Raw genomic sequence first — 23,228 nt, forward strand, 5'->3', positions numbered from 1 at the left:
GGCGTTCTCTACCGACGGCCCGTCCGCCATTTTGGGATGGTGTCACCGTGTGTGACGAGTGACATCACCGAGTGACGTCTACTACCCCTCCTGCATTGTTTGCTTAGCGCTCTAATGCCATTCTGTGGCATCTCTTGTACATTACTCCTTACTCTGGTGTTAGGTGTAATCTGGTTTGACTGAGGATGTCTAATCAGGAGGAGCTTGGTTTTCCCACTGTGGGGAGAATAATTATCAATTCTCTCCTGATGACAGTTGGTACTACAGCTCTAGATGCTTGCGGCTACGATACCTCTTTGATGGACCGTACGCCAGATGACTTAAGACATGTTGCTGCAACACGTGGATAATTTGCCCAACGAGGGCGAGAAAGTCAAAGCAGCAGCCCGCATGGAGAATCTGAGGCGGTTTACTATCCTTCTAGCTTATCTCTGGGACAAGGAAGTCACAGGTCACGTGAGTACACAAGACGCTATGCGCACACTTTCTGAGCAGATGCAAAGAGGTGGAGCCAGCGATTCTACTTCTGATGAGGAGTCTTGCTGGAAAGAGCTGCATGAAGGTCTAAAGGAGAATTCAGTGTTGTTGGATAAGAAAATCAGAGCAGAACGTCGAGTTGCTGTTTTGGAGAATGAGAAAAATGGTCTAAAGGTTGATCTCATAGCAACCAGGAATGATGTACGAGCCTGGGATAATGAAATTGCTGATTTAAAAAAACAGATTTCTGAGCTCACTGGAGAAAGAAGGGTGACCCCTTCACTCCCCCCGGCTCCACCTGCTCCCTCACCTGCTGCTCCACCCACTGCCGTTGCTGTTGATGTGGTTGTGCCAGCCCTCCAGCTGACTTAACCACATCCACTTGGGCCTCCAGCCCCACTGCTCCCACCTGCTGCACCTGCCGATGCTGTTGCGGTGGTGGTACCAGCTCCTCAGCAAGCTCAACAATACCTACCTGCTGCTCAACAATACCCACCTGCTGCCGCGATGTTCGTACCAGCTTTCCAGCCAGCTCAACCACACTCACTGTGACCACGGCTGACATCTATAGGATGTCTGGGAGCGTCAAGAGATTCAATCCTCGACCAGGTAATTCATACCCAGTTGATGCGTACCTTAGTGGCCTTCGCCATCATTTTCAGAGATGTCCTGGAGTGACTCTCGAGGACAAGATCTTTTTGATAAGGTTAACCTCTGACTCCGTGGGTTCGTTCACTGACCGCCAGCAAAATGTGATTGCGAATGATTACACCCGGCTGGAAGCTGCAATTCAAAGACAATACACTTACAATGCTAAAGAAGCTGGTTTAAAGTTAGCTTTGTCAGTCAAACAAGGTCGTTCTGAAGACCCACAAGCTTTCTACCTATGCCTCTTTGACGCGTACTTTGGTTCAGAATGTAAGAAGGGGATGGAAGATGAGAAAGGTTTGAAAGAGCTTTTCCTTGATAATTTTCATCCTCAGTACGGCCCCTATAAGGGTGCGGTAGACCTGGAAGTCAACTCCATGGACAAACTCAGGAAAATGGCTAGTTGTAGCTTCAGGCAGTTCAAAGAACCAAGTAAGTGTATTGACACCCTTCGGTCCTCGCGGTGGGGGCAGATCCCTCTACGCTGCGATTCAAATGACCTACATCAGGGACTCGAAAAGGTAATAACCGCAGACCTGGTGCTAAATCACAGGTCTAGAAGCCCTATAAAAACTTCAAGCGGCGAGGATTTCCTACCAACAGGTCTCAGAGTTTTGCCAGAGCTCGGAGCCCCCCACCGGCTGGTGAGGGGGACCCTAAGTCACCACGACTTGGTCGTGATAGACATCGTGTTTCTTTTAGAGAAAAGGGGTATTCATCATACTCCTCTAGGAGAGAGTCGTCTCACTCAGGCGAGCGCCAATCTCCCTCTGACCGGTATTCACTGCATCGTGATCGCAGGGACTCCAGTCCTGCCCCAAGGCCGAGATCTGATTCCCTAACCATTTCATGTTATTAAATTAACCCAGTAACACCAGTAAAGATCTAAACACCCTCCTGTAAAACCAGTCAACTGAGTATGGTCTGCTTATGGCAGGAACACCAAGTTTAACATGATTTAGTCATATGATAAAATGCTGAGATACGAAAACTGTAAAGCATTCATGTACTGCACCACCTCTAAACAATAATACAGAACATGGTAACACTAGCTTACATCTATCAGACTAGAAATTTTAAACAATAGGTCTCATAAAATCAGAATGTTCAAATTAAATTACGTCTACTTAACTAGTTTAAAAAGAAATTAATACACCAGGCTGAAATATTTAGTTGGGGCTGTTTAAACTATCTATATAGAACTGTCTAAAGTTTGCATTCCAGTAAAGGAACAGCCTACCACATGTGAAATTGAAACCATCTTCAGTCAAAGTTGTATTTTTAATCTTAGTCCATGAGCAAAGGTATCTTCGGACCCAGATTAGCTGCTTCACGGCTAATCTGTTTCCGTCTGACAAAACCAGAGCTGTGCTGGAATGGTAAAAGAATCTGTCATGCTAAAATGGCATAAGCTATTTATAAGGTTATGTGCCTCTTAAAACACAAAATCATGAATTTTCCCTTCTAATTCTGTAACTTGGGGTCAAATCCATAAAAGATTAGGGGGCTACTTAGGTCTAAAACCTACGTGATTTGTTTTTTCTAATAAACTACATGATCTTTTAGAAAGGGTATTTATTTATTTGATTTGTTTTTTTTCTAATAAACTACATGATCTTTTAGAAAGGGTATTTATTTATTTTAATAAAGTAATAAAAGGCCTGTAGACCAGAATATCTAATTTAACTTGAGGCAATCGCGTGAATCATCTCCATCATATTTGGGCAACCATTCAGCCGATGAAGCTGAAGGAGTTAGAGGATGGATGTATTTATCCCTGCTTAACTGTATTTCCTTAGCATTCTATCTACGTAAGTCATTTTGTTTACTAGTTTAGTAAGAGTTATCATGCAGATAAGAGCAATGACTTTTTCAGATAGTATTTAGCTAATCATCACACCTCCTTTCTGTCTGTCACACACTCACTCACGAACTTTTTGCTAATTTCTAATTAGAATTTTGACCATAAAGATCTTAGAAATTAAATGTAAAATAAAGATTTCAGAACTAAACATTTCTGTCCCTACGTTCTATACCTTCTCACTTCCTCAAACATTTCTTTAAAACTTCCTATTGCCTTCTCTCTTTTCTCCACCTGTCTCCTCTGCCTCCCTTTCTGCCTTTCTTTCCTCTCCGTCTATCCTTTCCTTCCTCACCTGTCCAATATTTCCTTCTTCCATTCGCCTTTCTTCTAACTTCTCACACTCTTTCCATATCTGATTGCAGCCTTACCAAATCCCCCACCGCAATAAACTAACACTTCGCAGTCTCTTCACTTCTTACCCTTTGTTCCTATATCCCATAAACACACACACACACACACACACACACACACACACACACACACACACACACACACACACACACACACACACACACACACACAGACAGAATGGAACAGACCAGGACCGACCGGGACAACACAGAACCTAGAATCAGCAGGTGTCACACACAACAGACTGGCTCAAAGTTTCGGTCATACACATTATCATGCATTCGGACCTTCCATCCATTCAGATATCTCGGCCGAGACACACATTCAGGCTTCAGAACTTCGGCCCAAAACTTCTCTCACACACAAACAAAAAGGAACCTGCAGGCTTTCACTCACACCAGTCAGAGCTTTGACACACAAATTAAAAACCATAAAGCAACATTCAACACAAATACAGAAAACATGCCAGCCACCAGCGACAACTTAAACAATACACAACACGGAAACCGGCAAGCCCACCCACAAAAATGGAACGCAGCCCCATGTCACACATAACACAGACCGGGAAATTAGACCGACTTGAGATCTTTAAGCCAAATAACGGTGATTAATTTGGAGTATTTTTGTAGCACCTAAAAACAATGAGTTTACATAAGTGATTTTGCATAATCCAACCCTATTACGACCCACATTCCGTCGTGGGATGTCTTATGTACGCAGACAAAAGACTGAATTACAACCTCCCTCCGTTCGCCTCTCCTCTCTCAGATTGCTATCCGCTTACCGTGGCTACACATCACCACCTCTCCCCCAGTGCCGCAGGCATGCTGCCAAGCCAGTATACATTTCACATACATGTTCAGTAAACCCAAAACGAGTGGGGTGCGCAGTCCGCGACTCGCTGCGAAAACATCTCAATGCACTTCCATGTAGACAGAGCTAAACAGCCCACCAACAGCAACTGCAAAAAAGGGTGTGTGCCTGTGCCAAACTGCGGTCGGCTGCTTTAACGCAGCGCTTTAACTGAGGCAATCGGAGTCCAGGACAAGGTCCGGCAGCTCTCAGACCAGCTTCTCAGCCGGGGCATGAAACGTCTTTCATGCGTGGATTGCAAACATCACTTCCAGCGTAAAATCACTGTCGTCCAGTTACTAGGAAAAAGGTACAATTCAATTAGTTACTCACCCGGCGTGCTATTCAGCTGGCCGTCTGCTCTCTGGAGCTTTTCCACCAGAGCTGATCCATCGTCTCCCGTCTTTTTCCGGTCATCAATCAAACTTTCTCACACACTCAAGAGGTTCACACACACACACACACACGGCCGCAACTGGCCCACCTCAATCACCTTAAACCACACTGCCAGTGATTAAAGAAACAGACGCAAATTAATTAACTTAATGAATTAATGAATTAACTTACTCTCCTCCACGTTGTAAATTCGTCCTAAGTTCCGAGCGCGAGAGCCTGTTGATGAAAGTTTGTCTGCAGAGCTATGTAGCCGGCCAGATTTGCAGTCCCCCGGACTTATGATGAAGAAGTGGCGCCCCGCGGCTCCCTGGAGACAATCTTCCACCGCTAGGCTCTGCGTCCCCGTACGGGCCACCATTTTGATAGGTAATTAATTTTATCCCATATTACCTTAAAGGACGACACACCCGGAGAGAGAGAGAAAGATTATTTGTTAATGTTTGTGAATCGCATGCGTGAGCTGGGCCCAGACATCCAGCCCCTAGTCTGCTCCAGCCTCAGCCTACCTGTATTCTCCACCAAGATGTTTGGTAATTAAATGTTAAGTAATATTTACTCTCCATAACCCTGGAACCTGAAATAAACACTCGACAACAAGGGAAGACATTTTACCCTGAGTCTCCAAAATCAAGGAGAGTTAACGCAGGAATGGCCTCCTCCAAGGCTTCTTCCCACATCACTCCCCTGTGCTCCCAGTTCGTCAGGGGCTTTATTCACAATGGATGGAGGAGAAGGCGGGCCTTCTCAGGTTACAGAGGTACAGTTTTCAGTTGGAAAACCACAATCAACATCCTTACTCAACCTTTCATGAACAGCAACAGTTGGCAAAAACAGAGATTCATGAAGTGTTAATAACACAAAATGGGCATCTTTTAGGCCTCAAAAAGGTACAATTATAAAAATACCCAACAACGCTGGTTGAAACCCGAGAGCTTTATTATAAATAAAATTTTTAAATCTGGATTATAACGTGTTTTAATTGATCTGCTGATCTGTTGAAAGTGACAACTTGTTTTTGTAGTTTAAACAAAAAAAAAGATAAATGATAAATGACCCGCACTTGTATAGCGCCTCTCGGAGTCCAAAGCGCTTTACACTACAGTGTATCATTCATCCATTCACACACACATTCACACACTGATGGTGATGAGCTACAATGTAGCCACAGCTGCCCTGGGGCATACTGACAGAAACGAGGCTGCCGAGCACAGGCGCCACCAGTCCCTCCGACCACCACCAGCAGGCAACGTGGGTTAAGTGTCTTGCCCAAGGACACAACAGCAGAATTCTCTGTCCGGAGCCGGGATCAAACCTGCAACACACACAAGAGGGTGACACCATATTTTTTACTTTCCTTTTATTGAGACAGAGCTTAATGATTTTTAGATTGATTCATTCCATTTTTGCTAATCCGTTTGTCTTTAATGTTTTAATTGGCCACAGGAGGGCAGCATTCGTGACTATCAACTGGAAGAGTGCAGCCCTTATTAAGTGCTTTTCAGATTAAAATTAATTCAGATTTTTGCTGAAGAAGGGGTGGGATTTACTAAGAATACTAAGATCATGTTCTCTTTCTGAAAAATAAAGTCTACTAGATTCGCCTGGAGTCTCATCTACAGGCTTTCTTTCAGACACGTTGATCTCTAAAAATTGAGTTACAGTCGAAGTAAAAGTGACTGCTCTAAACGAGACTTTAGTCTGACAGATCTGACCAAAATATTGCTTAAATTTAGTGACGTCACAAAGGCACAATTTTTAAAAAAATTTTATTTATTTATTTATTTACAGGTTTTATTGACTTATTGTCGATACATTCAGAAAATACATTAAAAATTCCATGTATCACATTTTACAGTTGTATACAATTGCAATAACATATATGCAACATTAGGAAACTGTTAAACAAAAAAACAAGTAATAAACAAAAAACTGACGAAAACATATATAACTTAGAAACATAACACTTAGGGCTCTGCTGTGTCTAAGTTGAAATGATGAAATAAGTTGATGGTCTTTGTTAGTTTGTTGTTCTTCTTTTTTTAATTTTTCAATGCTGTTCCAATATTTCATAAGGTCTGTAATTCTGAAATTATAGAAGGAGGGGATACTTTTCTGAAAAAATCATTTTATGTAAATAATATTTTGCTAAAATAATGACTGAGTTAATTGTGTATTTTTCATTGGATGATAAATGAAGGTTAGTAACAATAAGAAGTATTTCATATTTGCTTAAAGAAATATTTTTTTGTAACTTTTTGGTGACCGTCACCTTATCGTGGTGGAGGAGTTTGAGTGCCCTAATGATCCTAGGAGCTATGTTGCCTGGGGCACTTAGTGCCCCTGGTAGGGTCTCCCATGACAAATTGGTCTTAGGTGAAGGGTGAGACAAAGAACGGTTCGAAGGATCTTTCATGGCGGTGAAAACGAAGAGTCGGAGTACCCGGCCCGGAGGGTTACCGGGGTCCCACCCTGGAGCCAGGCCTGGGGTTGGGGCCCGTGAGCGAGCGCCTGGTGGCCGGGCTTTCGCCCATGGGGCCCGGCCGGGCCCAGCCCGAACCGGATACATGGGCTCGTCCAACTGTGGACCCACCACCCGCAGGAGGAACATGAAGGGTCCGGTGCAATGTGAATCGGGTGGCAGACCAAGGCGGGAGCCTTGGCGGTCCAATCCCCGGACAAGGAAACTAGTTTTTGGGACATGGAACGTCACCTCGCTGGCGGGGAAGGAGCCGGAGCTTGTGGCAGAGGTTGAGCGGTACCGGCTAGATATAGTCGGACTCACCTCGACACATTGCATTGGCTCTGGAACCCGAGACCTGGAGAGGGGTTGGACACTCTACTTTGCTGGAGTTGCTCCGGGTGAGAGGCGGAGGGCTGGGGTTGGCTTTTTGTTAGCCCCGAGACTCTCTGCCTGTGTGTTGGGGTTTACCCCGGGGGACAAGAGGGTAGCTTCCTTGCGCCTTCGGGTCGGGGAACGGGTCCTGACTGTTGTTTGTGCGTATGGGCCAAATATCAGTTCAGAGTACCCACCCTTTTTGGAGTCCCTGGGACGAGTGCTAGATAGTGCTCCATCAGGGGACTCCATTGTCCTGCTGGGGGACTTCAATGCTCACGTGGGCAATGACAGCTTGACCTGGAGGGGTGTGATTGGGAGGAACGGCCCACCTGATCAGAACTCGAGCGGTGTTTTGTTATTGGACTTCTGTGCAAGCCGCAGTTTGGCCATAACGAACACCATGTTCGAACATAAGGATGCCCACCGGTACACTTGGTACCAGGGCAGCCTAGGTCACAGGTCGATGATAGATTTTGTAGTCGTATCATCTGACCTGCGACCGTATGTTTTGGACACCCGAGTGAAGAGAGGGGCGGAGCTGTCAACTGATCACCACCTGGTGGTGAGTTGGATCAGATGGCAAGGGAACATGCCGCGTAGACCTGGCAGACCCAAACGCATAGTGAGGGTCTGCTGGGAACGCCTGGCAGAAGAACCTGTCAAGACGGTCTTCAACTCCCACCTCCGGCAGAGCTTTGACCACGTCCCGAGAGCAGTGGGGGACATTGAGTCCGAGTGGGCCTTGTTCCACTCTGCGATTGTCGAGGCGGCTGTTGCTAGCTGTGGTCGTAAGGTGGCCGGTGCCAGTCGTGGTGGCAACCCCCGTACCCGCTGGTGGACACCAGAGGTTCGGGGAGCCGTCAGGCTGAAGAAGGAGGCCTACAGGGCGTGGCTGGTCTGTGGGTCTCCGGAGGCAGCAGACAGGTACCGGATAGCCAAGCGGGGTGCAGCAGTGGCAGTTGCCGAGGCAAAATCTCGGGCGTGGGAGGAGTTTGGTGAGGCCATGGAGAAAGACTATCGATCGGCTCCAAAGAGGTTCTGGCAAACTGTCCGGCGCCTCAGGAGAGGAAGGCAGCAACTCGCTCACACTGTTTACAGTGGGGATGGGGAGCTGCTGACGTCAACTGAGGCTATAGTCGGACGGTGGAAGGAATACTTTGAGGAGCTCCTCAATCCCACCAATGCGCATTCCGAGGAGGAACCAGAGCTGGGAGGCCTGGGGATGGACTGTCCGATCTCGGGGGCAGAAGTTGCTGAGGTAGTCAAACAACTACACAGCGGCGGAGCCCCGGGGGCGGATGAGGTTCGTCCTGGGTATCTCAAGGCTATGGATGTTGTAGGGCTGTCATGGTTGACACGTCTCTACAACATTGCGTGGTCATCGGGGGCAGTTCCTAGGGAGTGGCAGACCGGGGTGGTGGTCCCCATCTTTAAGAAGGGTGACCTGAGGGTGTGTTCCAACTATAGGGGGATCACACTCCTCAGCCTCCCTGGAAAGGTCTACTCCAAGGTACTGGAGAGGAGGGTCCGATCGATAGTTGAATCTCAGATAGAGGAGGAGCAATGTGGTTTTCGTCCTGGCCGTGGAACTGTGGACCAGCTCTATACCCTTGCAAGGGTGATGGAGGGGGCATGGGAGTTTGCCCAACCAATCCACATGTGCTTTGTGGATTTGGAGAAGGCTTATGACCGTGTCCCCAGGGGCACCCTGTGGGGGACGCTCCAGGAGTATGGGGTGGGTGGCTTTCTGTTAAGGGCCATTCAGTCCCTTTACCAGAGGAGCGTGAGTTTGGTCCGCATAGCCGGTAGTAAGTCGGACCTGTTCCCAGTGAGGGTTGGACTCCGCCAGGGCTGCCCTTTGTCACCGGTTCTGTTCATCACATTTATGGACAGAATTTCTAGACGCAGCCGTGGTGTGGAGTGTGTCGAGTTGGTGGCAGGAGAATCTCGTCTCTGCTTTTTGCGGATGATGTGGTCCTCCTAGCTTCATCCAGCTCTGACCTTCAGCTCTTGCTGGGTAGGTTCGCGGCCGAATGTGAAGCGGCTGGGATGAGGATCAGCACCTCCAAATCTGAGACCATGGTTCTCGACCGGAAAAGGGTGGCTTGCCACCTCCGGGTCGGGGGAGAGGTCCTACCTCAAGTGGAGGAGTTTAAGTATCTCGGGGTCTTGTTCACGAGTGAGGGTAGGAGGGATCGGGAGATCGACAGGCGGATTGGTTCGGCGTCTGCAGTGATGCGGACGCTGAGCCGATCTGTCGTGGGGAAGAGGGAGCTGAGCCAGAAAGCCAGGCTCTCGATTTACCGGTCGATCTACGTCCCAATCCTCACCTATGGTCATGAGCTTTGGGTAATGACCGAAAGAACGAGATCGCGGATACAAGCGGCCGAAATGAGTTTCCTCCGTAGGGTGGCCGGGCTCAGCCTTAGAGATAGGGTGAGGAGCTCGGACATTCGGGAGGGACTCGGAGTAGAACCGCTGCTCCTCCGGATCGAAAGGAGCCAGTTGAGGTGGTTTGGGCATCTGGTCAGGATGCCTCCTGGACGCCTCCCTGGGGAGGTGTTTCGGGCATGTCCTGCCGGCAGAAGGCCCCCGGGTCGACCCAGGACACGTTGGAGAAGTTACATCTCCAATCTGGTCCGGGAACGCCTTGGGGTCCTGCCGGAGGAGCTGGTGGACAAGGCCGGGGAGAGGACGGCCTGGAGCTCCCTAGTTGGGATGCTGCCCCCGCGACCCGGACCCGGATAAGCGGAGGAAGACGAGACGAGACGAGACTTTTTGGAAATGTATCTTTGTAAATGGAACCAAAACAAAGTAACATGAAAGCAATCAACAAAAACATGTTCAATAGTTGCTCCCTTACAACCACAAAAAGTAACGATGTTAGAAACATTTGGAAAAAAATACAGATGTTTGCTTTTGACGGGTAATATCTATGAACAATTTTGAATAAAACTTATTTTTATCTTATTCACAATAACATATTGGTGAGGTAGCAGAAAGATCCTGTTCCAGAGTTTTGTATTCATCAAAGTCCATCGATGTTTACATATCGGGGTTGAGACAGGATCAATTACTTTTCTAATAACAGAATTATTACATTTCTTATCTGTGATTGGAATCCCAGAAATAGTTGGAGGTCTGACTGCTGCAGATAAGATAATGTTTGATTGTGGTCAGTGCTAAATAGAAAATACAAACAGGGATGGATTTAATTACCATGTTATACTCTTCTTGTGAAGTATTAATATTATATTTTTCTAAGAAGTCTTTGTGGGATAATGTTTCGCCATTAGTATTTAGTAGATTATTCACAGTGTTTACATTATTTAATGACCAATTGTGTAGAAAGTGTTTTATTTTTGTTTACAATATATGTATTGTTCCAAATAATACAATTGTTAGGTGAGAAGTTGTGTTTAAAGATAAGATTCCAACATAATAAAGCTTGTTTATGAAAATTAATTAATTTAATTGGGAGTTTTCCTACTGAGAAAGGACATATCAACAGAAAGTTAAGTCCACCAAAAGCATTAAATAGATTATTTGGGATAATATTCCACATGCTATTAGGGCTTTTAATGAATCTTTTAATCCAATTGATTTTTATAATTTGGTTAAATGAGGTAAAGGTTAGTACATTAAGGCCCCCTTCAGCCACTGGATTTGAGAGAACAGATCTTTTTACCTTGTCAGGCTTGTTTTTCCATATAAAATTATAAAGAATTTTATCAAGTTGGAAGCAAATGGATTTGGGAATATCCAAGATTGAAAAAACATAGGCTGCTCTAGACATTCCCTCTGCCTTGCTTAGCAGAACTCTACCGTATATGGATAAATCTCTGGAGGCCCAACAATTAAACTTAGTTTTAATAGCCTGAGTCACTGGGAGCATATTTAAGTCCGGAGTTTCTCTGTTATTTTTTGATATCTTAATGCCTAAATAAGTGACTATGTTTTTAATAGGAATGTTACATATTTCAGGTTGGCAGCTGTCCTTTAGGGGTAGAATTTCACATTTTTTGATATTTAGATTTAATCCTGATATTTTTGAAAATTCAGATATTGTAGATAAAGCTGTGTGTATTTGTTCAATATTTTGCAGAAACAAAGTAGTGTCGTTTGCTAGTTGAGAAATCTTGATTTCTTTGTCAAAAATTTGTATTCGCTTCAAAGGTGATTGTAGTATTAAATAGTTTAATATTTGGGCTACTAGCAAGAAGATATAAGGGGAGGCTGGGCAAACCTGGCGCACCCCTTTTTCTACGTTAAATCTTTGAGATGTGCCACACATGAGTTTGACTGAGCTATTGTTGTTTCTATAAAGTGTTTTCACTGCTTTGATGACAAAATTACCAACGTTTAAGAAGGTTAAAGTATCAAATATAAATTCATGGTTAATTGTGTCAAATGCCTTTTGAAAGTCTAAAAAAAGAATAACTGGGTCCCCAGAGAGTAAATAATTATAATTAATCAAGTCCAAAACTAATCTAATATTGTCAGAAATATGATGTCCAGCTAAGCCATTTTGGGCTTCATGGATAATGTCATTAATTCCATATTTTAGCCGTTTGACTATTACTGAAGCAAGAATTTTGTAATTGTTGTTTAATAATGTAATGCCACGCCAATTATCAATTAGAAGAGCATCTTTATTCGGTTTTGGAATTAATGTTATTAGACCTTGTTTCAAGGAGTGAGGTAATTCTTCATTATTTAGGGATTCATTATATACAGCCAAAAGGAATTTTGAGGTTTCTGCAGTAAACGTTTGGTAAAATTCACCTGTGAGGCCATCATTACCAGGTGATTTGTTGAGTTTAAGATTTTTACTTCCCCATTTTACTTCCTCAATAGATAATGGTTCATCACACTCTTCTCTAAGAGTGGTGCTTGCTCATTTGACATCTTCAAGCAAATTAAATATATTGGATGAATCAGAACATGTTTACATTTTGTACAAATTAGCATAATATTTGGACACAAATTTGGATATAGTATTATAGTCTGTTGTTATGGCATTTCCTATTTTTTATTTAGTTAGGGTACTTCTTTCAATGTTTCTTTTTTCAATGTTAAAAAATGATGTACTGTTTTTCTCTCCTTCTTCCAACCGTTTTAGTCTTGATCTTATGAATGTGCCTTTAGCTTTTTCCTTATAAATGTCATCTATTGAAAGGAGTTTAGCTGTAATAATTTTTCATTATCAGTAAGATTCAGAGTGATGTTCGATATACATTTAATTAAAAATTCTATTCTAGCTTTTCTTTTTTTAGCTAAGTCTTTGCTGAAACTAATGGCATGTTTTCTAACTTCATATTTGAACAGTTCCCAATGTTTCCCAAACTCATTTGTAGAGACTGCTTGTTCCCAATGTCGTTTTAAAAGTCTGTTTGTAGTTTATATAAAGGCACTATTCAATAAAGAATTATTAAATTTCCAATAGTTAAATTGTTTTGTTTTATGCTGTTGAGACAGACTACATTTAATAAAAATTGTTTTTATGATCTGTCATAATGGTAAGACTTATTTTCACTTCAGTGACCAGTTCATGAAGGTTATTAGAGACCAGCCAGAAGTCAATTCGGGAACAGCACGATGGATCTTTATTATTCCATGTGTGTTGTTTCGCTGTTGGGTTATGAGGTCGCCAAATGTCTATTAAGTTTAATCTTTAGCTAAATTTGATAAGTTTTCCTCATCTCTACATTTAGAATATTTAGGGGGGTGTCTGTCCAAGGCCCAACAGCATGACAAAAATAAATCTCCGTATGTTAAAAGATGATGGAAACAGAAAAATCACAGCAAAAATAATCTCACCTCTCCGGTGAGGCTTATCATGACAAAGAGCAGGGCTTTGAGGAACGTGAGCTGGTTCTGTAGCACCCAGATCAGAGGAAGTCTCTCCATCAGAAACTTGATGGACACCACACTGCCGAGTTTGGCGTACCAGGCCTGCTCATAGCAACAGGCACACAGACAGACGCTCCACGATGTAGGAGAACAGGGGCAACTGGCATGCCTGGAGGGGCAGAAGCCACAGTGGATGGGGGTGTGAAGAACTAAACTACAACTATAAAAACTAAAGCACTGATTTAAAATGAAGTTGTTTTAATGGAAGGATAAAAAAAAACTCCCTCCAATCGCCTCCTCCCAATGTGACTTACTCGCTCCTTAGAGCCAAGGATGATGCTGGCAACATCAAAGATGACAGCCAGAGCCACTTCTCCAATCTTACACAGCTCCTTCTCCTCGTAGGCCATGCAGATCGCTATGGCATCAATGAGAACCAGTGGATCCATGCCCTTAGAACCATTCTCCTCACTGTGGAACATGGCGGTGCTTGGCTGGCTGCAAAGCTGATAGGATGGCGGCAGGAACGAACCTGGCATGAAGAGGAGAACAAAAAAACAAACCAATGAATGATTTTTAAAAACTCACCATGTTAAAACAACTTTCTGATTTATATATGTCATATGATTTATTAGAAAACATTGTTAGATACAAAAATTTAGAAAACTCTGTTACAATTACATACATATATAAATACATTTATAAATACATTTCTGATTGACCCTGTATAACAAAAACAATCAAAAATGTACCTTTTGGAAGGTTGTATTATCTGTTATGTGCCCCTTGTCGATTAATGAGCTGATGTCTGTTCGTGTGTATATTTGATGTATGTTTGTTAGTGTGACTATGTATTTGTGACAAAAACAAATAAAGTTTGTTAAAAAAAACAGAAAGGGGAGAGGGGGGCGGCGGACGACTGCAGAGAAAAGGCATGTGAAGAGGGAAAAGGCAGTTTGGGAACAGGACAGTGATGGTGAAATAGCAGGAAGATAGGAGAATGCTTGCAAATGTGGATTAAACGCACATATGGGCGGTCTCCCGGTGGAAGGAGGGAGAAAGAAAGGAAAAGAGGGCGCTTCCTCAGGCTGTTTCACCCTCCTACTCCTGGCTGACACTTCTCATCTAAATAAAGTTAATCTTACATGTTTAAATAAAAATGTTTTTTTTATTCTTCTGGCAAATTCAGATGCTTAAATACTTAGAGCCTATCAAAGCAACATTACTCAGAGCTGTTAGCTTTTATTCTTTTTTCGTCTGCTTTGTCAGCTCCTTAGATCTATTTTTCATTATGTTGGCTAATGTTTCCTTAGATCTATTTTTGGGATGGAGGGTGTTATTGCATCCTACTTTCTCGACAGGTGTGATGTCCTCTGGGGCTAACCTGAATTCCTCAAAGGCAGCACAGACTGAGCTGTTTTTATTTTTCCCTCTTCTTCTCTTTCCTCCTCAGCAGCCAGGCTACTGGACACAAAGAGACGGATGCAGACTCAGATGCTGCAGCTCTGTCTTATTTTAGTCTGGATGGACCTTTAAAAGACAGAAAATTTGAGTGTTTTTGGTGATCTAGAAATAAAATTGCTGCACATGAAATGGAAAAAAGTATATAAGATAGTTTTATGGTTTGTTTTTATTGATTTTACATTAATTAAATTTGTTGTGACAAAAACAAATCTTATTTACTTTTCTCATGTTCTATGCAATAAAGAAAAAAAATCTGATGAATAAAAATGCAAAAACATCTTAAATGTAACACCTAAGCATCACAAACCTGCAGTTTAATCACAGCAGCTGACACTATCTCATCAGTTTTCTGGTTCAATCTAGAGCAACAATCACAAAAACATCAATTAATTCACCTTTGGCAACAAGAAACGGAGCTAAAGCATCCAGATGACACCGCCTTGCAGAAATGAAAAAAAGAGCAAGATCAAAACAAGTCACTGAATTGTTGATTAAAAATATTGTCTCGTGTCTTCATGGCGTAAGGCGTGTGAAAACACATATTATGACACTAATTCCTCTGTATCTGCTGTCAGCAGTGTTGTCAGAAAGCGCTGATAAGGAATTACGTGCAGCACCAAGATGCTGGGAGCCTAACACGCCCAGAACCAGGCAGCTCTATGAAAGCAGGTGCCCATCATTGATGCTCTTTATCTGGATGAGGTGAAAGCAGCATTTGCTTGCTGCAGCCCATGCAAACAGGAGGAGCATGGAGGAAAGGGTTGCCATTACTGTTTAGTTTTGTTTTTTTAATCCTGTGTGTCAGTGTTCAGGGAGCCGATGGAAGAAGAGACACCCTGCTGCTCAGGGGCCCTCCAAACCCGACCCCCGTGCAGACCAGACCAAAGCAGAGGGGGCTCCAAGCCACCTCCGGATCGCCTCAGCAGGTTCCTGAGAGTTTAGTGGGGGCTGGCAGCGCATTATCACGCATGCCGTGGAGACACCTGCCTCTGATGGTGATTCTAATCTGCAGGACCCTTTAATAATGTGATGATAGGCTTTGCTGCTGCTGCCCTGAATGATGGAGTAGGATCCTTCCCTGTGTCCCGGTGTCTTCTGGTACTATTCATACTCCTGGTGGGGGAGTATTGTCCCCTCTTCTGCGCTCTTCCCCATTGCATCTGAAACTAGAGGAAAACATGCTGATCCAGCCTGATCAGCTGATTCCTGCCTCTGTTAGAAGCTGTCAAAACATAAACACCTAATCTGAATAGGTGACCTCACAGAAAGCTCCTTCTCAAGTGTCCAGATAAAATATTTGTTCCTCATGGCTTTCCTTTCACCTTAATAGTGTTTCCTGCATGAAGCAGAAACACAAAAAAAATCTAAACAACCCAAAATAGCTGTTTTACTACATAACCTGTGTATTAAATGTTATAAACATAGTATATTCTCACATTATTTTCTATCCATTACATTTAACTAATATTTTTGTTACATTATAAAAACCAAAGCAGATGCAGATTTGATTTTTAAATATAATTTTCATAATGTCCTTCAAGCATGTTTAACATTAAAATAATCACTAATCTAAAAGTCCTGCAGGTAAATGAACATGGATGAATTTTGCACTGATGATTAGGGGTAGACCGATATGTTGGTCGGCCGATATTTACCTTTTTTTTCTGAAACTAATTCAGCTTCAGATGTTTTGTGCATCAGCTGATGTCATTAGTGACATTTTAGCAGGAAAATAAGGTAGATGTCTAAACATCGGCCATGAAAATTGGCCCAAAAATTGCCAATACATATTGGCCATAGAAAAACAACATTTACTCTACTGCCAACTTAAATATAACTCATATAGAGTGTTTCTACCTATTTTCACTCATTGATGGACTTCGTGTTTTTAGTTAGTAAAGAAAATCACTGCACAGTAAACCAAATAGCAAGAGAATGACATCATCATTCATCTCTACGCTCTTAAACCGTTAATTATCCATCAGGAAAATCTCTCATTATTTGATTAACATTTTACAACTGGACATGTTCTGCCTATTTTCCTCCCTCCACACATCTCTGTTTGTTTTATAGTAGCAGATTCACTTCTGCAGCCATGTTCGTCGGCTAATTAGGACTTACTATTTAACCTCAGTTGCTTTTAGTGGAGTGCAGATTTGCTCCATTGTTGGGAGTTCTGTAGTATAACATCTTTTGGCATTTCAGTGCCAGCCAGTGCAGCTAATATAAATTATATCAATGGGACAATACTGTAGTTAGCTGTAATTACATCCATACTAATGGCCCTCACAGTGGCGGCTGGCCACTAGAGGGCGATAGGAAGCACCCCCCCCCACCCCCCCCACCCACCTCCCCCAGTTTTCCCCAGTGTTTTTAATTTTTATTTAAATAAATAAAATTACCAATAATCACATATTCTAAGTTAATTGTGTGTTTTGTAACAAAAACAATTCATATATGTATCATTGGTGAGAAGCTCCCTGCCGAGCGGTGGAGGCGACAGAAAGATCGCCCAAACGGCAGTGAAGCAGCCAGCCAATTGCTGACAAGAAAATCAAACTCATAGGAATGGGAATGCATCCAATCAGCGTCGTCGATTCGGAAGCCCGAAGGGCGATAGAGCTACCGCCCAAGGCTGTTCGTTGATGTTCGGGTTGAGCTCGACAGTCTTGACCACTGGAGCACACGAGGCTTCTCCCGAAATTGGTACACCAGGAAGGCTTGGCTAGCTGGATGCAATCACGCTAATGCTTTATTTTGCTTTCCGTGTTTGTTATTCAAAACGGCTGGGACAGATAAGGCATGGATTGTGTCAGGAGTTACAGACATGAGACATTTTTCTGAGAAGGTGAAGAAACACGAGTCATCCCGGGCACACATGGACAACACGGTGAAGCTAGCCATGCTAGGCAGAGCTAATGTTGCCATGCAGCTCGACGAGGGGAACGGAAGAAACGGAGGACGTTTGGACAGGGAGAACAACAGCAGCTGGGTGCAGAGGTAAGCTGTACATTACATTTCTTTGAACAAGACAATCAGAATCAGAAATCCTTGGTTGCCCCACAAACCGGGACATTTGTTTAATAACATGTACATTGTTTAATGTGCAATAACTGTAAAAACTCATTTCAACACACATACTTATTATACATATTTAATCATGTAAATGTAAATTCAAGTAAATTTGTGCATACATCAATCTGATTCTATTTTGCTTGTTACACTTCTGCTGCAGCAAACAAATTTCCCAGCTTTTGGGACAATAAAACATTTCTGATTCTCGATGAGATGTTTTTACATTTGAAGTAAAAACATCTCATTGAGAATCTGAAATGTTTCATTGTCCCAAAAACTGGAAAATATGACATTTGTAAGAGGATACTGATGACATTATTTCCTATGAAAGTGTTTCCTATGTACTTATCTGTTGTTTTTTATTTATCATATGACAAGTTTGTGACACCATCCTGAGCCATGCAAAAGAGCGATTCTCTTTTACCAAGCACCTCGCTACTGCCACTCTGCTACAAAGTGACTTGTTTGTGCAACACACAGCACAGTTCCCAGATGCAGCACTGGCAACCGCTGTAGAGGCCTACCCCACGCTGAACAAAGCTAAGCTCAGAACAGAGCTATCCCTCATCTATGAGAACCATGAGTTCAGGGCTTGCACTGGTGCACTGACTCTCTTCCAGTTTTTCATGGAGAACAATCTTCAAAGCACGTTCACAGAGACTGTCACTCTTTTAAAGATTCTTGTCACCACACCCATGACCACAGCCGAATCAGAGAGGTGCTTTTCTACTTTAAAGAGAATTAAGACTTTCCTGAGGAACACAATGACACAGGATCGGCTGAATGCTCTTGCCATGCTCTCCATGGAAAAAAAGCTTGTCGCAAACATTCCTGACTTTAATAAAAAAGTCATCGAGAGCTTTGCCACTCAGAAGGACAGAAGGGCAAAATTTCTGTACAAATGAGGTGTAACTCCCTCCAAGTTGAAAAGAGACACAAGGCGTTCTTCAATTTTAACTGGCATTTATTGCACACAGGTGCCACCAACGGTGCCGTGAGAACTGTACAAACGACATAGAATAATCAAATTCCACAATAAATCGTTCTCATAGAGAATAAACAATGAAGCACTAATACACAAGATAAAACACTCACAATTTACATTTACAAATTGCCCGTGTCCACCATAAACGCGACAGTTCTGTCACAAACAAACATCTTAATTTCCCATCACGACATAAACACACATTGCATACCTCATTGGCCGCATTAGCTTGCAGGGGTTAATAAAAAACACATCTTGCAGTGTCACTCCTTTCCACAGCTGGAAAATGTCGTTGCATGTGTCTGCATAGCTCTACCAACGAATGATAGGGGTTAGCATGCTGCCGCCTATCAAATGTGGCGTGCAACTGAAAATATTGTCAACCCCGAAACAACAAACTAAACATTGGTTCCACCCTGGAAAAAATTCTGTAAACCATTTAAATGTGTGCTTTTAAACCGAATAACGTATACATTAATCTGATATATTAAAAATAAAGTATTCTTAGCTTAACTTGAACCATAAACTGCATGACTGAGGCTGACGGCAGCCACATGAGGTATCACACACACACACACAAATGCATCCACTTGATCTTTGTATAAAGTTGACCTTGGCACAACACTCCAGAAATATTTAACAGTGTAAATTTCTGGCATTTTGTCTAAGTAGTGTTTACTACTGTAACAGTGACCTGCTCATAATTTTTCGTGCTCACTCAAATGTTGAAATTAAACAAAAATGTTTTTGTTACTTGCCTCTTGCATTGCCTATTTACCATTTATGGTCATGTTATTTTATGTGCAATTCAATGCAGTATTTTTCAACCTTGGTCCGCAAGGCAGCGTGCCAATAGTCAGACACACCTGGATTAATCAGTTTGTCCATTGATGTAAGACAGGAAATAAAAGAGCTGTGCTTAATTCAAGAAATAGTGGAGTTGTGCACAAAGCTCAGAAAGCACAAGTTTGTTTGAAAATAAAAAATAGCACAGCCCCACCAAAAATATTTTTCACCAGCCGCCACTGGGCCCTCACCATTATTTTTGCAACAGAGGGGGAAGGAAATCTGAATTACCTGATTATGAAAAGCACGTTTTTATGCTGTATATAATTTCTTTGAGTAAAAACAAATCAGATGACTAATATGTGTGGTTGTATTTGTGTGCAACTGTCAATATTCTTACATTGTCCTCTCAAAGTTAGCCCTTAAAGTTCCAATTTGTTCGTTACTTCAATAAACCTGTAGTGGTCTCTGGTATGAATGGATGCCTTGTGAGTCATTCTCTTGGAAAAAAGCTCTGAAGCTCCTGTTTCAGGAAGTAGAAGTTGCACCTGATTTATACTTCTCCATGAGCTCCACAACAGAGAGACGCACACGGAGTGTCAGAAAGGTTTTTACATGCAAACTTCTGTTCAAGCAACGGAGTGTTGCAAAACAATTCCCCGCCAGGACAACAGAGGGCGTAGCGCTGTTCTGTGGTATCCTGCTACCATAACACTCATGTATCCGGTCTACAATAGTGTATTTACTAATGTGTTTATATATTTCAGAGACTTTATAACGCGGACAAATTTGTCCTTCATTCTCCTCCACCGCTTCATGTGGTCGCCACCTCTAAACCCATGTTTCCAGTCATTTCCGTTCACATTTGCTCCGCATTTTGTACTCCTTCAGTCACGGGTGAATAAGCATTAATATTTTCAGACTTTTTCCACTATGCGCTCTTCAATCTGTTCTGGGTCTACCTCTAAAAATCGTTTTAGTTTTTAACAGGGCAACGTCGGGGCTGGTGATGAATATACAGGAAGCGGTGTCCTTACCAATCACAATTTTGCAGTCTCCGCCACTTTTGACAGATGTTTAAAATGTTGGGCATGTCTCCGTCATCCTCTGTGAGCCCGTCGGAGAAACCTTGCGCCGACGCATAGTGGCATTGCGTGTCTCCACACCTACGTGGACAGAGAAGTATAAATCAGGCTCAAGACGAAGGAGAAGGGGCGTGAAATGGAGGAATTTAGAGTTTTAATCATCAATATTCATGATATTTGGAGATCTCGCCTCTGATTGGATACAGCAACACAACTCTCCCACTGACTCCATTTGCCCTGCAACATTGATGTTTTATCTCCACAAATAACACAAGCCTGAAGGAGTTCTGTTATGTGGTGGAGGTGCTAATGCTAACAGTTAGCTTCTACTAGCCGAGACATTCTCCACTGTTTCCTGGATGCTTAACCAACAACAGCCTTCCCTATCACAACCCAAGATGGTGTCATGGTCTGCGTCTGTGTCTTCCCCATGTGTCTCCTTATGTCCTCCATCCCTCTTTAGATTCCCCTTTTGTGTCTCATAGCGCCCTCATGTGTCCTTTGTCTGCGTCCATTATGTGTCTTATGTTGGTAGTAGTGGTGTGCATCTCTACCTGCCTCACGATTCGATCCGATTCCGATTATCTGCCTAACGATTCGATTTGAGTCTGAAATGCATTACGATTCTTCACACAAAAATTTTCATTACTTAATAAAAGCAGTAGAATAGTTTTCAATTTCTTTTTGATTTCGAAATCCCTGAAAAACAGAACATTCATCTATTCACTTTAGGTTTTGTTTTGTGTTTTAGAGTTTTTTAGGTTTATTTGGCCCTCCTCTGTTTCTGTTTGCCCATTTTGATTATTAGATTCACCTGTCTTCCCTCCAGCTCTCACTTCACACACCTGCCGCCATTTTCCCTAATCACTTCTCCCTGTGTATATAAGCCCTGTCTTGTCTGTGTCTGGTGTCGGTTCATTGTTGTTTGTTTGTCAGCGTTGTTTAGTGCTCTGTGTGAGCTTCCGTTCCTGTCCCCAGTTTGATATCCAAGTGAGTTTTGTTTTTACAGCTTTCTGGGTTTTTGGATTTTGGCTCCCTGCCCTCTTGGATTTATTTCTGTTTTACCCCTACAAATAAAAGTATTTTTCTTTATGTCAACTCCTGCCTTCGTTTCATCCTGGGTTACTGCATTTTTGGGTCCAAACCATCCTTTCAACGTGACAGATGGCTGTGTCCTTGAATGTTCATTTTCAATGTGACGTGAAACTGACTGCCTTTCTAATCCGAGCGTTTTTTCATCTGGTTTCTATCAGCGGCTAATGCAGGAAATATGGGTAGAGGACTATTTTCACATTCATCCTGCACGTGAAACTCAGAGTAACCGATCTTATATAGAGTATAAAGGGTTTTTAGTGAACTTGGTCTTCAATGTATGTTTTTATGTTTCTTTGTGCATTCTTTTATGAATCCATAACATTATATGTGTTGTTGTTCTGGTGGAAACGTACATTTTCAGGATCTGCATTCAGAAAATGATTTAAAGAGCAAGGTGTTGAAAACAACGCTTTAAAGCCATTCCTTTTTTCATGTGAGGAACCTGTTTTTCCATAATTGCATGCAAAGAAAGATGGTGTCAGTCAAGATGAAGAACAATACCGTAATGAAGAATTATTCACACCGGATTGTGACTCTGCACTCATCCTAAATCAATATTCCCTCCTGAGACCAGCACAACAAACAGCACAACATGCTTTTCATCACATATAAAGTTGGTGAATCAATGATCAAAATAGATCAAATCTCCAGATGCAAAGCGTTGTTTTTCAAAAGAAAACTCTCAGGTGATGGGTCAGGAGTGTTCTTGAGACCAGCCTGAATATGCAAGATGAATGTGCTGTTTTTATATCGCCACTTCCAGAACTCCGCATCCACACGGCATCTTGGGAAAGATAAGTGAAATCGGCCAGACTATGTGAGTTATCTCCTGTTGCCTCCAAAACAAACAGCCAAGCGTTTTTCAGAATTGAATGTGATAGTCATTAATCAAAGTCCTGGGCAGGCCCTGAACTCTCTAAACAAGGAATCCACCTGAGAGACAAGGTAACTTACGTAACTGTGCAGCACGCACGCACACACACACACACACACACACACACACACACACACACACACACACACACACACACACACACACACACACACACACACACACACACACACACACACAGACAGTCCACCTGTCTGTCACAGCAGCATCTCAGGAAACAGGCGAGCCAAGCTGCTGCTGGCTGCTAAATGTTACTTAAAGGTCAGGGGTATATAAGCCAATGGTTTGCTGGTTAGAGAAATGTTTTCACACAGGCTTTATGGGGAAATGCATCAGGCACCCGGTGGCCAAAGGGGTTTTTATACTCTGATTCATGTCTTAAAAGAAAGAAAATATATTTTCTTACAACAGATTGCACCAACTTCATGTTATTTCTGAGTCTATCAAAAATAATTGAACAAAAAAATGGTCATATGAATAAAGCCCCCCAGTGACCTCCTACAGAGACAGCTAAGCAAAATTTTTTTTGCTTCTTTACAAATTTTTCAGTTTTTGCTTTTGTGTAGCAC

At 42.7% G+C, this 23,228-nt stretch overlaps 1 protein-coding gene across 5 annotated transcripts; it reads right to left on the reverse strand.

The window, feature by feature from the left end:
• Positions 1 to 5,190: 5,190 nt before the first annotated feature.
• LOC139063534 (transformation/transcription domain-associated protein-like) lies at positions 5,191 to 22,725 on the reverse strand. 5 transcript variants are annotated; one of them, XM_070545683.1, is made up of 6 exons: positions 20,625 to 22,725; positions 15,049 to 15,100; positions 14,662 to 14,807; positions 13,592 to 13,809; positions 13,245 to 13,446; positions 5,191 to 5,900 (listed from the first exon to the last, which is right to left on the reverse strand). In XM_070545683.1, the coding sequence occupies exons 4-6, from the start codon at positions 13,624 to 13,626 to the stop codon at positions 5,895 to 5,897; spliced, it is 243 nt and encodes an 80-aa protein (XP_070401784.1). In that variant the 5' UTR covers positions 13,627 to 13,809; positions 14,662 to 14,807; positions 15,049 to 15,100; positions 20,625 to 22,725; the 3' UTR covers positions 5,191 to 5,894. The 5 variants fall into 5 exon arrangements, with proteins under 5 accessions (XP_070401784.1, XP_070401787.1, XP_070401785.1 ...); XM_070545686.1 differs by lacking the exon at positions 20,625 to 22,725 and adding an exon at positions 19,013 to 20,575; XM_070545684.1 differs by lacking the exons at positions 15,049 to 15,100; positions 20,625 to 22,725 and adding an exon at positions 19,013 to 20,575.
• Between the last annotated feature and the right edge of the window lie 503 nt (positions 22,726 to 23,228).

Source organism: Nothobranchius furzeri, chromosome 16 (genome assembly GCF_043380555.1).
Source record: "Nothobranchius furzeri strain GRZ-AD chromosome 16, NfurGRZ-RIMD1, whole genome shotgun sequence".
Lineage (NCBI taxonomy): Eukaryota > Metazoa > Chordata > Actinopteri > Cyprinodontiformes > Nothobranchiidae > Nothobranchius > Nothobranchius furzeri.